The sequence below is a fragment of the Barbus barbus genome (assembly GCF_936440315.1).
Source record: "Barbus barbus genome assembly, chromosome: 41".
Classification (NCBI taxonomy): Eukaryota; Metazoa; Chordata; class Actinopteri; order Cypriniformes; family Cyprinidae; genus Barbus; species Barbus barbus.
This window is the reverse complement of record NC_136719.1, coordinates 9,956,200-9,971,668: the sequence shown is the minus strand read 5'-3', so window position 1 is coordinate 9,971,668 and position 15,469 is coordinate 9,956,200. Positions and strand designations below refer to the sequence as shown.

Below are 15,469 nucleotides of genomic sequence, written 5' to 3'. Positions count from 1 at the left end.
TATTTCAAGTCCAAGTAAGCATGAAAAAGTCAGATTCCAGAAGTTACAAATCAAAGATTTATTGGCATCAGCGGTCAACAGCAAAAACAGCCAGCATGGTTGCGCCTATTCAACTGTTCTTCTACACCTTTTATAGGAACCAACTTAGTAACCCATAGTGCCTTCTTCTGGTGAATCAATAATACAAGAACACAACAAAGAAAGACTCGTTCAGTCAGTCAACAGATCCAAAGATTCGTTCAGCACCTCTCCGCTCCGAATCTTGTTCTGACTCCAAACACTGACACCTGCTTCTTCACAGCTCGCTCTTTATCAAAGATAGGACACAACAGTGAACAAAATACGCCCACTGGATGGCACAGGAACGTTTAGTTTACTAACAAGATTCATTAAAGTACATATTAAGTTCAAAATCCCTCATACACAATTTGATATTCATGCCAGAGCACTTAAAGCTAAATTTGTATATTTTCTCTTTATTCTTATGAACAATAATGGTTAAAGAAAAGCATTTGGCGCAACAAGCACCTTTTCAAGCACCTGTGGATTCATTCAAGCTTAAATGCAGTTACATACATATATCTGTCAGGTACTATGATTAGCAATATATCATTTCATTCAACTTCTAAAAGGAGTGTCGTTATTAGACACCGTTGTAAAGTTTCATATGAATCATTATTATGCTGAGAAAGTATTGTCTTGAATGTGGTAGTGTTTCTTGTCTCCAGCAGAGGTCAGAATGTAAAAAGCTTAGATTTACAAATGGTGGCACACTTCCATCTGTTTGTTGTCAGTCTATAAAAAGACTAATTTACAAGCCAAACAGACAGTAAAAATCTCTCATCACAGCTAGCAGTATCATGATGCTGACAAAGATGAAATATATAAAAGAAAATACTAGTTAATTGGCATACGCTTATTATTTTCAGAATTTCAGTTATCAAATCGATGAATATAAAGATGGATGGAATCATGCAGTGACCAAAAAAAACCAAAAAACATTTAACTTGTGTTTGTATCTGAACTTTTGACTCGCACGCACATCATGTAGGAAGTGTATACTCAGAAAGACCACATTATTGACTCTTTATTTATGTTTTCCATATATAACACTGAAATGAACGATACCTCCACAAAACAGACATTATTGTTCTCTTTTAACACTGATATCAATGAGCACAGGTACAAGGATACACAAACACGGTCACAATCCAAAACCAACTACACACTTCATTTCCAAAGTTACCTCGAATCACGCACAGCCATAGCTTGTCCTGCTCTACAGAAACAAAACCTCAGTAAGGAAACTACCACTGCTACAAAAGTGACTAAAACATGTAGTCTATCACTGTGAAAGTGCTTATTATTATTATTCTTGGAAGTACCGTTTCTTTTTTTTTTTGTTATTTTCTAAAGGAGAATCATTTTGTGGCTACAAAATCACCAGTAAAAATAGCTGATCTCTGTAAAAAGGACGCAAGAGGACAAGCCTTGGCCGTGGGTTAAAATACAAGTTTTTTTTCAGCATTTACTTGGAAATATTCTTTAATACAACAACACTGTCCTTTATTACAAATGTACAGAATCCCATTGTTGTCAGAATAATGCCCTGCGCATAAATGCTTCATCTGTGATACGTTCCATGATTATTTCAGACTCGATGAAATGACCCATCACACAATTTCATACCTGAATCAGAATCACAGTTTTGGGAAGAATAGTGTTACGTATTGGGACTTATTTCAGGTCGAACAATAAGCTGACTATCGATTTCAATGCGATTCGCTCTTGGTGTTCACCACGTTGCTGAATTCCTATTACCTCTCCCCCCTCAAAACAAGGAAGGAAAGAAAAAAAGGAGAAAAAGTTGGCGTCCTGAGTGGGATTTGAACCCAGTCCTTAAATGTAAACACACCCTTTCCTGCAGCGAACAGAAGCGAGAAAAGGCACACATGAGAAAACCACAGAGCTGTAAGCTACAGTACCTACAGAATGAGGGCCGTTTTGGTTCTATCAGCTTAATGGGACAAACAGTGACTTCCGACTTTTTAGCTGTTATCGTTTCTCATGAAATGTCAGAGGAACCGTTTTAATTGACCTACAGTTGGCACAAGTCTTGGAAAGGCCGGAATCTCAAGTACAAGGTGCTAAATCAAGCCTTATTTGGTTCCACGGGGAGGGGTTACATATGCTAACTTGCATTTGCAGATGCTACACTGCTCCAGAGAACATGCTACATTATTAGGCAGATTCAACACACTCGACCTTGCCACGCAACATTCGTAGCTGCTCATCATCACCAACAGCAGGCGTTTAAGAAGCATGCATCAAGGAAGAAAAATTCACACATGCTTTAGGCTATCTCATGTCAGTAGTAATAAGCAGATAGAAATGTTTCTCCCATCGTAATAAGACATCTGTAGTGATTATTCCCTCTACGCAATTTAATAGAAGGAAGAACTCTAATGAAAACTCTGCCGTTACAGATAGACAACATCTTCAGATTGCTCTTAAAGCAAATGAAACACTGTGGTATTAAAATGCAACGCACACATCTTTCCTCCAGAAAGGTTACACAGAACGAGGCGAATGAGGCCGATCTGACATTCTGTGGAAATGGACAAAGATTTATGCAACTAGCGTCTCCTTCATTTTCTCTGTGTGCGAGGGCACACCAATAACAATCTCAGAGCTCAAACCACATCTTTTTTTCCCCCGTTTTAACGAAGGGCTTGTTGCCGAAAGCTAACAGATCTGATACCGCACATCCGATTTTGGACTTTTTTTGTTTTGGCGACAAGGCAAAAACATGTCGGTCAAAGGGCATTTGACATTTCAGACAGGATACAGGTTCACATTAAACAACAACAAACAAGTCAAAGACATTTGTGATATTTGATCCCAATTCTGTTGGTGCAATAAACAGTTATCTGTTAGCCATTTGTACCTTTTTTCAAATGAAAAATAATACACTAACACACACCCACACACTCGCGCGCACATAAAGAAAAACCTTTTGGTTGAAAGGTCATTAGTTGGCATTCAAGATTTTTGAAAAGTGCACACATGTTCTGTCCATCACAATATTGCTGCCATAATAGCAAATGAACAACATGACCGCTGTGTACAATTTAACGAAACGACCGGCTGAATAGAGGCACAATGTTCATTTCACAACTCGCTATTATGAGTCATACAGATGTCATTGCGATGATTGGCATTTTACACACGTATCTAAGTGTGGCGTGTCCCACCAGAACTGCACAACACCATACAATATTAATGACAGATCCACCGAGGAGAACTTTCAGCACAGTACAATGCGTCTAAACAATTACAGCCTAAGACTAATCTGTTAACCATTGTCCCATTAATGCGGCTGATTTACATACAGAGGCCCAGCGAGTTATTCTTCGCTTTAGAAATGTACGTTTACATATTATAAAACACATCGTATCCTGCAACCACAGTAAACTGGGTATGTCTTTTTTTATATTATTTAGTCTTCTATGGATAGTAGTACTCACAGCTTTTGGAAAGATATTGTTTCTGTTTAGCTATTATAAGAGAAAAAGAGTTAACAATTACACTGTAAAAATATATGTATGTTTATATACTATATATAGTTTTTTTGTCTTTTTTTTCTTTTAAATACAGAATGAATATATTGTGTAGGTATGGCCATCACGGCAAAGGAATAAAGGCATCTGTAACAATCCCCACATATGCCATGGTCACATGACCCGAGGGTTGTGTGGTTGCTGAATGGGCGGAGTCGGTAACGAAAGCACAGGTCAGTGGCACTTTGTGCATCGAAGAAATAAAAATCTAGTATAAGGCTACACGGGTGTATGCTTATCTGATACTAGTAGAGTAAGGACATTGTGGTTCAAGAGTTTCTGTCAGGATGGTTGGTATACGTCTTCTGTGCCCCACCGCAAAAACGACCGCCCGCTTCCCATGGTCCGACAAAGATAAGTTTAGCAAGAAAGCAAAAATAATCCATTTGCAATTCATTAGGATTGTTCAAGGGGAAACAGTTTTTGGCCACTACTGAGAGCTTAAGGAGGTATAAAGGAAACAAAAAACAAACACAAGAGGATCCAGAGGAACGTCGTCTTCCTGTCGAGACGGACACGGGTAAGAGTCAAAGCTGTAGGTTCCACAGTACTGGAATTGCTTTTTTTCCTCTTTACATTCCTATAGGAAGTAATGCTGGTATAAGGAAAACCCTCGATAATCATCATGTTTCATTCTGTAGTCCAAAACATGTTTTTTTGTCTTTATTTTTTTTTATATCGCCAAAGTTTCTTCAAGACTACTATGACTTCACAAACACACCGAGACGTTACAAAATAAATATACATTACAACCGAATCACAGTTCATAATTTCATCATAAATATTAAATAAATAATAAATAGAGATGATACTTCTCCTTCAGCTGTGTTGGAAATTCGAAATAAAAAGAAAAGAAAATAGAGTAAGATAGAGATAGATATACAGGTAGAGAGAAAGAGAAAGAAAATTTACAAAATTATCAAAACATTGTTGGTTAAAAATATTTGCACTTAAAAAATGTTTAAAAACTCTATTGTCAAATGAAAAGAAGTTATAAAAATTAGTGGTCCATTTCTTTTTCTCTTTCCAAATATTGATGTGGCAAGTTCCTTGTCACATTTTCATGACCTTTTATAAACAGAAGGGTTGTGAATATTTAAATAGGTGAATTCAAATAAATAATACAATTAAAATTAAACTTTAACAAAATATAAATAAATTACAGTAGTGTCTGGACAAGTTTCGTATAATTTATAGATCAGTGACAATCCAACATCTTGTCTGATGTTGAATGGACTGAAATGAAGTGCAACTCATTGTTCATATGTAAGAGATATGACTACGCTGGGTAAATACTCCTACAGTGTAAGTACTACAAATAAATGAGAGCAAGCTAATGCTCCTGGCTGTAGCTCTAAAACAAAACAAACCAATAAACAAAACATGGCTGCCGAGATAAAGTAGTGTTTCAACAGGTGAAATTTACAGAGTCAACCGCATGGCACTGATAAGGTTGCACACGCATTTCGCTCACTTTGTATGCTAGTACAGCATCCTCTCATTTCCCCACGACCCAAAAACACTTCGGTTTTCTTCCGGAAAAGAAGGAAGGATGAGCAAACACTGCATATGTCTGTTGTGCTGGGGCTCACGTAGGGATCACTTGTATTTGGAGCGTCCTCACAAATGAGTAAAAGACTCTTTCACCTAAAGCCTTGGCTGCACATCTTCTGGACGTTCTACTCCCAGCTTCCTCTTCTTCCAAAACTTCACACCATTTGAATGTAAAACAACAAAAACTGTAAAGAAAACTATGTTTGTGTCTCTCCTTTCCACCGTAAATAAAAGATTTGGTTCCATCTTCGCCTTCCAATCCAGCAGCTTTTGTGGATTTTGGTCCTCATAGTAATATATATTATATACCTCTTTTTGAACTCACAGAATGCTCCCTGGGATGAAGGTTTAGATTGTTGTTCAAAAAAACCTGAATGCCCTTTTTGTGTGTCATTTGTATACTCTTCCCAATGGCTCCACATTTCTATTTCTCTTCCACGCTTCTGCTTCTCATCCTCGTCTTTTGGCTTAGTCAGACCTTAATGCCTTTCACCGCCTTGTTGATGGTCTCCAGAAGGGCCTTGTTCTCTGGGTTCTGGTAGCAGTCCTTATTGGTGTACATATCGGTCAGGGTGCTCACGTAGCTCTCAAAATTCTGCTCTGTGATTGGCTCCTGCTGCAAAGGAAAACGGAAATGGGAACGGTGGTTTTATAAAGGTGTGTCTAATTCATGTAGGAGAGGAAAGTTATGAAAGCTGCTGTAGGAGTTTGTGTAACTCACCATGTGAGGCAGACGGATGTTGGCCAAACTCTGTATAAGAGCTTGACTGAGTCCAGATAGCTCCATAAACAATGCCTCATTCTGTTCTTCAATCATCTTATTCTCCTGCTCAATGTTCTTCAGGTTCTTCTCCATAGATGTAATCTAAATAACCAAAAAAAGCGGATTATTTCAACTTCCTATGCTCCAAAACACATGGTGATATGATGTTGCTTTTTTATATATGTGGTCTTTAGACTATCTTATTGTAGATGTGTGGCTAACCTGTGTTTGAAGGTTGACCATATCTGCCTCCATCTCATTGTTGGATTCATTGAGCTCGTTGATTTCTTTATTGAGTTGCTTGATGTCTTCATCATTGTCTAACACTGTAAAGATAAAGAGAAATGTTGTCACGTTTAGTGTCTCACGAAATATGACAGAAGTGAGGTTGGAGGTAAAATGTAGAAGAAATGTGGGATGTCTCACCGTCACTGGCTCTGAACTTAGTGCTGAGATACTCTTCTCCAGGGAACTTGGCTTTCTTCTTGTTGAGGGAGGCTCTGGGGCAGCCTGAGAGACTGGGGCCAAACACAATTGATTCATTATTATACACAAAAAAAACACACAACAGTACATTGCTTCTTGAGCAGTCCCATAATGACTCAGACTTGACCAGTACCCTTAAACCTAAAGGTAGAGTGTGTAATTTCTGTGCTATTTAGCCGCGACCACATTTACCTTTGTATGGTTAAATTCTGTGAGAAAATCAATGAAACCGAAAATTTCAAGTTTGTTGAACTTTGAACACACAAATTCACTACGTTTACCAATATAAAGCTGCTTGGTTTGGAGGTGAGCTTTTGAGTAAAAATTTTTTCATGTATCATGTATGTTCAGATGAGACTAGTTTTCTGAACAACATTTTAGTTACAATTTGTATCAAACCCACGTCTGTAATTTTATATAAGATTGACATGGGACTTACATCTCAATGTTGACTGCAGAAGTGGGAGATGTGGGCAATAGTACAGAAGGCCATGTGCTGTGGTTGCGAGCATCACGTATGACTCTTTTAATTAATTCTTTTTTTTTAGATAAAATTTCCATTATAAAAAGTATCTCCTTATAATAAACCATGTAACTGAGCAGAGAAATCTACACATGTATCTTGACACTAATATTAAAATTCCCAATATGAAGTTTCCAAGATTTGGCTCCCCATAATTTTATATTTATTCTTTATATATATATATATATATATATATACACACTGTATTGTCAGACGCCACCCATATTGAAAGGTTTAAAATGCAAAAGCAAACAATAGGTCAGGTTAGTAAAAAGACATGAAAAGTACCGATGGGAACAACAATCACAGACGTATGCATTTGGACCGGATTCGATTTCTCAAAGGACCACTGAGTTTGGCGAAAAACAGCAGGTCATTTATTTATTTTAATAGTGGTTGTGTGAGAAAAACACGGATTCTGACATCTCTCTAAAATCCTCTTGAAAAACTAGTCCCATCCGAATGGGGCCCCACTAATGTGACTGCACTTTTAGTGCAAAAATAATGACCTCCAAACAGGTTTCCCAACCAAACTCACTCCACTGGTTGTAAATTTCAAATAAATGTACAAATTTAACATAGCTGTCAAAACCATATTCTCGCCATTCAAGTACCTGCGATGGGTGAGGAAGCTGCCGTTGGCGTGTCCCGATCCGTCACATCCTGGTGTGGGACAGGTTGGCCCTTCTGTCTTAAATGCCTTCCATGAGAACGGAGACCCGTTGAGCAAACCCTCCTTCTGCCGCCTGGCCGCCAACGGGCATCCGTACGCACTGCGGTGAGTGGCGTACTTCCCACTGATGTGACCCAGGCTGTCACAACCTGGCACTGGGCATCTGTGAAAGAAGGAAAAATATGAAGATAGAGGGAATAAAGCATATGAGTGTGTTTAGATTTTGTGAGAGCAGAAATATCACCTTGCTATTGACTTCAGTTACCATCTGTTTACTCTCTGTCTCACTCGAGTCTCTATTCAGTTTTGTAAAGAGGGCCATATTTAGCTACATACTTTGCCCAACAGTGACTGTGAATATTACAACATTCAAATAAACTGAAAAAAGACATTTTTACACTTTGGGGAACTTGAGTGCTGCCATATGCCGGCTGCTCATTGACTGGAGTGGAATCATGTGGATAAAAAGCTCCTACGCTTGGCAGTCGCAAAAAAACAAGAAGACAAAAACCCACACATTGCACTGCAGATGACTTACTAACAAAAACATGCGCAATATTTCAATACCCCGTGAGCCATCTGTGCTGTAATATATTGTTCACAGTTTTTATTTCCTCAGCAGTGTAACTAGGCGTCTTTGTCTTCTTGCTTTTAGAAGTTGTACAATGGGATAAAACACACAAGGCCTTTTCCCAAAATAATTTGAACATTACTAGCGCTAGTTGGCCATGCGGGGCTCCATGCACTCACTCATAAGCTCATGTACCAGTGAGTTATTTGGAAGGTTGCCAAGGTGATATTTAACAAAGTAGAACACAAGCAGTATTTTGGGATCACAAGTGGTTCTAGAAGGAAATGCATGATTAAATCACTTCTGTTTGAATGAAGAGGGGTTTTCTAAACTGCTTTACACTGTTGTTAAATGAATGTGTGGTTGGACAAACCTATTATCCCACATTTGATCATTCTATTACAATGTTCCTGCCTAAATTGTCTTTTTTACCGTACAGTAAGAAAGGGGAAAAGCCTTGGGCTTTCTATGCAGTACGAACTTTAAGAGCTCGGAGTCCTCCTTGTCGTCCTTGATGGGAGTTGTTTTTATTCCACCTTTCTTGGCCCGTGGACACCCAGACAAACTGAAAATAGAGAGTATGCAGCTCATGATCAGAGGAGCTAGAAACTCAGAACAATAAGGATCCAGCACTACTGACCCAAAGCAATGCAGGAGAAACCAAACTCAAATACTATTAAGAAAGATGCAAGCATACACCATATCCTAACCAGGCACGATAGAACGGGTTTCCAGCAATTTCATCCTATCGAAAGCGAAATGCTACATGATGCGACAAAATCACAACCAATTGAAATATTTTTGCTATGTAATATATGGTGAATTTAGGTAAATTGGGACACTTTTCCTCATTGAGATGGGAAAAAGTGGCTGAATTTACCTGAATCTCTCAATAGCTATGTGGAGCAACATATGAATGACATGGGATATACTGCTTGATATCTCGTTCCTGGTTAGGAAACAGTGGCCTCAGCAAGCTTTTAGATCAACAGAGAAGAAAGAAAACTACACAAGATCTGGGGTCTGTTTCCTATCTAAATATTATTCAATAATGGGGACGGGTAATAAATGAAGTGTGGCATATACTTGTGTGTGTCTAACATACAGCTATCACTAAACTTCTCTGTCCTGTTTGTGTATTGATATGGATGTGGGAGGGATTGTTCCACGGGTCATACCTTCTGTGAGATGCGTAGTTACCAGTGATATGGCCTGAACCATCACATCCTGGAGTTGGACATCTGGGAAAGTGAAGTCAAACATTAAATGTGTTGGTTTATAATACCTGAAATAAACCTGACCAAGAGCAGGACCACAGTGGAATTTTAGAATAATATTAAGTTGGGTCTTAAGTACTGTACTGTTTTCATGTCAAGAAAAGAGAAAAAGCAGCATTTAGCAAGAACAAGAACAAAGGACAAGAACAGAAGTAGAGCAGACATACTTGAGATCGGCTGTGTGTGCTGCCATGAGGGACCGAAGACTCTTATCAGCGAGAGGACACCCAGACAGGCTAAAAATGTTGAAGAGAAACAAGGGGGAAAAAAGGGAAGGAGAAGATAAAGCGAAAGAACCCAGAGCGTCCCAAGTGAGTGTAAAAAGCAAAGAGCAGGCGAGAGTTAAGCAGGAGAAAGATAACATATATGTGATGTCTTGTTTTATTATATATTTCCCCTTTGATGGCAAAATAAGCACAGAGGGGTGACCCCTGAACACTGTATACCTGCGATGCGATGCATAGTTTCCGGTGATGTGTCCGCTGCCGTCACAGCCCGGAGTGGGACACCTGCAAGGGACAAACACAAAAGCCTGACTGAGTGAAATGATTCCATTGTGCTGAATATCCATTTGTGCATAGAAATGGATGCAAATTAGATGTGACTTACAGTAGGAGATCTTTCTTGTTGTCCTTGGGCTGGAACCTGACCTTAAAGCTGGGGGCTGTGACCTCTCCGGGGTACTTCCTGTCCTCAAGGCTGTCCTGCATCATGTCGCAATCCTCAGGGTCGGAAGAGGCAAATGATTGAGTGCTTTGGTCCATCTGTGCGAAGATACAATGTATCTTATGCTGGTTTGTACAACAATAGATAGATCAGGCCTCATTTAAATGAAACAGGAAATGGCCGTACCTCTTCTAGCTCCTCTTCTCTCTGCCGATTGGGTTTGGTGTAGTCCAGAGGCCCCTCCCATTCCTCTTGTTTGTAGGTGTGTAAAGAGTGGGGTGAGATGCTGCTGTTGCCATGGTGAAGAGATGTGGATGATGATGAAGATGATGAAGACAGATCAGGGGAACGCACTTCAGGGCTGGCACAAGACATGCCCATTTCTTTCTGTATGGGCTTCTTCATGCTTAAGTCCAAGGTGCCATTCTCATCCACCTCAATTTCCATACTCTACAACAGAAAAAATTAAATAATTTATAATTAATAACTGGGTTAGTGATGATAAAATTTTTTTAAATTATTACAGAATTTAAATCTTATTTTACATTTCATAAAATAATCTCAGTAGGACAAAACTCTTTGTCACAATGCTCGGATGTTGTGGGTGGCTGCCAAGGTGTTGCTATGTTGTTCTGCATGTTTTTTAAACATTGCTATTTAGTTGCTAGGATTTTGTGGTTGGTTGCCAAGGCGTTGCTATGAGGCTGCTAAGGGTGTTGTGGGTGTTTGCAAATACAGTGGGTGTTTGTAGGTGTTGTGGGTGTTTGTAAACGCATTACTGGTTGTTAGCGTGTTGTAGGTAGTTGCAAAGGTGTTGCTATGCAGATACTTGGCTGTGCTGTATTGTTTTTTTTTTTTTTAGCAATTTGCTATGTTGTTGTTAAGGTGTTGTGATTGTTTGTAAATGTGGTGCATGTTTGAAGGGTGTTGTGTGTGTTTGTAAATGAGGTGGTTGTTTGTAAATATGGTTGGTGTTTGTAAATGCGGTGGGTGTTGTGGGTGTTTGTAAATGGGATGAGTGTTTGTAGGATGTTCTGGGTGTTTGTAAATGTGGTGTGTGTTTGTAGGCTGTTTGTAAATGTGGTGTGTGTTTGTAGGGTGTTTGTTGATGTTTGTAGGGTGGTGTTTGTGTTTGCAAATGCAGTGGGTGATTATAGGGTGTTTGTAAATGCTGTGTGCGTTTGTAGGGTGTTTGTAGAAGTGTTGTCAAAAGGTTCCAAGTCGGTACCAAGTCGGTACTAAAAAACTGAAAACGTCACAGTATCAGGTTTTTTCAAGTACCGAGTACCCGTACAGCCTTATGATTTCCACGATGCAGAAAACGCGGATGGAATCTCAGAATCCAGTTATAAAAACAGAATTTACAGTTTAACACTGAATGTCACGGAATTTGTCAAAGTTTAAATTAATTAATCAAGGTCACATGGACTAGTATCTGTAAATATTAAGCTGCAAAAGTCGATTCAAAAATGAATCCTGCATATTCTGTGTCTCTGTGTGAATGAATGAATGGCAGAGGCGCACGGTTTTGTTTACTACATAGACTGAAGCGCGTGTGATTTCAGCATCTGCCGTCTCAATGAGGACATAAATACATAAACATCTCCAGAACTGTTCTGACTACTACTACTACTACTACTACTACTACTGTTGAATTAAATTAATAAAACTTTATTTTTAAGAAATAATCTCACTATATTTCTTCCATGTTTTAATTTTAATAGTAAATCCCCTTTATTTAGCAAAAAATGTTATGTTTAAATTTCATTAATTAAAAGACAAATTCAATTTGGGTGAAACTTGTTTACTGGTTTTCATACTTTTATTACTTGCAGAAAAACTTGAAACACAATTTTAAATAAGTATAAAGAATGGCATTGATTTTTGTACATTTTCTTTTTGTTTGACTTTATTACTAAAATAGTGTGTTTTTTAATTAGCATGTTTTTGTGTTTTTCTTTGGTACCAAGAACCATGGGTTTTCACTGGTATTGGTACCGAATACAGAAATTTTGGTACCGTGACAACACTAATTTGTAGGGTGTTGTGGGTGTTTGTAAAAGTGGTTTGTGTTTTTAGGGTGTTGTGGGTGTTTGTAAATACGGTTGGTGTTTGTAAATGTGGTGAGTGTTTGTTGAGTGCTGTGGGTGCATGTAAATAGGGTGCATGTTGGTAGGGTGTTTGTAGTGTGTTGTGGGTGTTTGTAAATGTGGTGAGTGTTTGTTGAGTGCTGTGGGTCTTTGCCAAGGCAGTGCAATGCTATTGCTAAGAAAAGTAAAATTATGAACTAAAATCTGAGTATAGCAAACAAACACAGAATAAAGCTTAACAAGAAAGTACACATTTTAAAACAAATCAATTACATACGTTCCTATTGTATGTAGATGGATGATGCATGATTAGTGCTAAAACGGGCATGTTTACATATTTGTGTGTGAATATGAAGTCGGAGATGTGCACACACAGTAGGCACTGATCCCAGAGCAGTACCAGTCTGATTAGCGTTGAGCCACTGGGCCTTTCTGCCCATTAATCTTCCCCTTTTATCCCCTTCTGCTAAAAACAGGAAATCTCCCTGGGCTGAGGAGAAAGTTAAAAAAAAAATCACAATATCGAGGACAGAGCTTCTCCAATTACAGTATAGATCCCAGAATTTTCAGACGGAGGAGGGGGGTGAGAGGCTGATAGATTGTATTTTTGGGTGTGCAAAGGCACAAGGAAAGAAAAGAACGATAAAAGGGACAGGAAATTGAAGGAATGAGAGAGAGATGCCCTCATTTGCATTAACCATGGAAATATTGAATAAAAGAACATGGAGCACCTGGTCCTGCCCTATCTAGGAGCTCACTATCAACTTAATGCAATAACAACATGAAGAGGAGACGAGGATGAAACGAACGGAGGGACAGATGAAAGGGAGGAGAGATGACGCAATAAGATCCCAACAGCAAGCAAACGCATTCTTGCTCAAGCTACGTTCATCTGATACAAACCCTGCTGAAGATCAATCACACATAGAGACGTACTTTCTTCAATCGATGGATGCTAACCATTATGAACCACTCTTATTAACTATTATACATCTGCACATGGTGTGACGTTGTAGAAGCTAGTTTGAAACTGTAGTCTGCTAAGCTACTCATAATTTAAAGTAGTTAAGCTATCTAAAGTAGATCAGAGTAAATCAGAGCAGCATTCATCTGGCACAATAGAAACAATAAGGATTTAATTAAAGTGCGAGCATCACACTTGAACACATACTAAACTAAATGTAACGAATAAGACTAGAAAACAGCCTAATTTGAATAAATGAATTTAAAAAACAGCTGCATTAAGCTACATTTTATTTAACTACAAAAAAGGCATACAACTCTTTATAGAGACTTCTGAGAACACTGATCAAAGACTTGGATCAAAAGAATTTGTAAAAAAAAAATTTGAGTTTATTGCAATGAATTGAGAATGTATCCAAATGAACAAAATTGCTCAAATGACTTCCTAATGCTACTTGAGAACAAAAGTTTGATTATTGCCTCAGCTAGCTTGTGTTTTGTCAAAGCTACCCAATACTTGTATGAAAAATGTGCTTGTTAGCTAATACCTGCTCTATGATCAAAACAGATAGGCTACTAAATATTTTTCTGTTCAGTTATTAGCCTCACTACTTTCAGTTGGTTACTAGACAACACTAATCTATAGGCATTAAATGGGTGCTAGCTAATGTTCGTCAACCGCTGGAATGCCACTCTCTCGTGAATGTGCGTACGACAGCGGAAGCTAAAGATTATGGTTTATAAAGTTTTAAATATAAATATTTTTCTTACACAAATGCATCACCTAACTTCAGAAGGCCTTTATTAACCCCCACGGAGCTGTGTGGAGCACTTTTTATGATGGATGGATGCACTTTTTTGGGTTTCAAAATCACGTCCACAATTCACTGCCATTATAAAGCTTGGAAGAGCCAGGACATTTTTTTAATATAACTCCGAATGCATTCATCTGTTACATGAGATTATGTTCCGTACCTTATCTTGGTGTCTGATGCTGAGGTTCTCTGGTCTCTCCCAGCAGCGCGTGGACAGGTTGAGGATTGCAGTGGCAGCCATGTGGGCAGCTTCGGCATCATGGGTATAATCATAGCCACTGGAGGAGCTTTTTCCATAACCACCGTGCAAGCTGGGACTTGGGGGGGAGGCCCTGGGGAAAGGAGGTTTGGCTATGGGGAAAAGAGAACATTGCTCTAGTTAATAGTAATTTTAGTTCTTACAAATAGTACTTGATCCTTTCATTGAAGAGCACTCACTCACTTACTGCTAACGACAATAAAGAATCTCAAACCTTAGCCGTACTATTCACAAAGCACACCATTTACACACATTTCTGCGCTGCAAGGAGTGTATTATACATAGCGTTCATGAACCGTGACTAATCCTGCTCACATCTGAAGGCTTTGGGTGAAGTTTCGCTGGTGTGCATCTTTGGGGCGAGCATGCGCTTGCCGAACACCTGCACGTCGAAGCTTGCATAATCGAAGGACACCTTGGAGTACTTCTCCAGCTCCTTGGCCAGATTCGCGCGTGGCGTGGCGGGGACGAGGCTGGGCCTGTAGCTGCCGTGTGGAGGGATCTCCAACTGCTTCACAAAACACATGGGCCTGCAAAAAATGGGTAGCGAGAGAGAGAGAGAAGGTTCGTTCCATAATTTTTTCCTCCACAAAAGAATCAATATCCCTGCAGCGAAGGAAAAAAAAAGCACAAAAGGATAAGTGTAAGTGATCAAGAGTGAAAGAGTGGGCTGGAATTAGACAGCAGAAGAGAAGCGGAATTGAAAGACTGACAATGAGCCAAAGATACAGCGAAAAAGGAAGGAAAAGTCCCACAGATAAATAGCTGGTAAAAGAGTAAATGGGAGAGAGAGAGAGAGCGTTTTAAAGCAGGGTGACTGAAGGAGAAGAGGATTAAATAGTGTCTTATCAGCACTGAGCACATTAGCATATCGCATAGCATGGAATTGAAGCCCTAAAACCGACTCCTTTTCCTAAAGAACCATGAGCCCTTGCGGCCCTTTCTCTGTTCTGAAGAAAAACTCTGAAAAGACATTTGCTGTGCTCCAGAAACTAGTGAGCTGCCTACTGAGGCGGCATTTTAAGGCATCATAGATGCTCCCGATGTGAACACTGTTTAAAAAATATAAGCAGCTTCCTAATGTGTCACATTTTACCTAAATTCTAAGGCTGCAGTGCATGTGTCCTTCACAGGGAAGGCAATCCCAATTAATTAAGGATGATGCGAGAGATATTATTCAGTGTAATTAAAATGGATTATTTTACTCAA

At 39.1% G+C, this 15,469-nt stretch overlaps 1 protein-coding gene across 1 annotated transcript in view; it reads right to left on the bottom strand.

Moving 5' to 3' along the window:
* Window positions 1–1,416: 1,416 nt before the first annotated feature.
* LOC306860232 (myelin transcription factor 1-like) overlaps window positions 1,417–15,469 on the bottom strand; it is a gene marked incomplete at its 5' end in the record, with an annotated part of 38,573 nt that continues 24,520 nt past the window's right edge. The window contains 13 exons of the mRNA XM_079401823.1: window positions 1,417–5,790; window positions 5,896–6,039; window positions 6,160–6,263; window positions 6,364–6,455; window positions 7,561–7,782; window positions 8,672–8,755; window positions 9,369–9,431; window positions 9,635–9,703; window positions 9,914–9,976; window positions 10,077–10,231; window positions 10,320–10,583; window positions 14,162–14,352; window positions 14,576–14,790. Of these exons, the coding sequence (XP_079257949.1) occupies window positions 5,647–5,790; window positions 5,896–6,039; window positions 6,160–6,263; window positions 6,364–6,455; window positions 7,561–7,782; window positions 8,672–8,755; window positions 9,369–9,431; window positions 9,635–9,703; window positions 9,914–9,976; window positions 10,077–10,231; window positions 10,320–10,583; window positions 14,162–14,352; window positions 14,576–14,790 (1,810 nt within the window). The 3' untranslated portion in view covers window positions 1,417–5,646. The remainder of the gene's footprint in view (window positions 5,791–5,895; window positions 6,040–6,159; window positions 6,264–6,363; window positions 6,456–7,560; window positions 7,783–8,671; window positions 8,756–9,368; window positions 9,432–9,634; window positions 9,704–9,913; window positions 9,977–10,076; window positions 10,232–10,319; window positions 10,584–14,161; window positions 14,353–14,575; window positions 14,791–15,469) is intronic.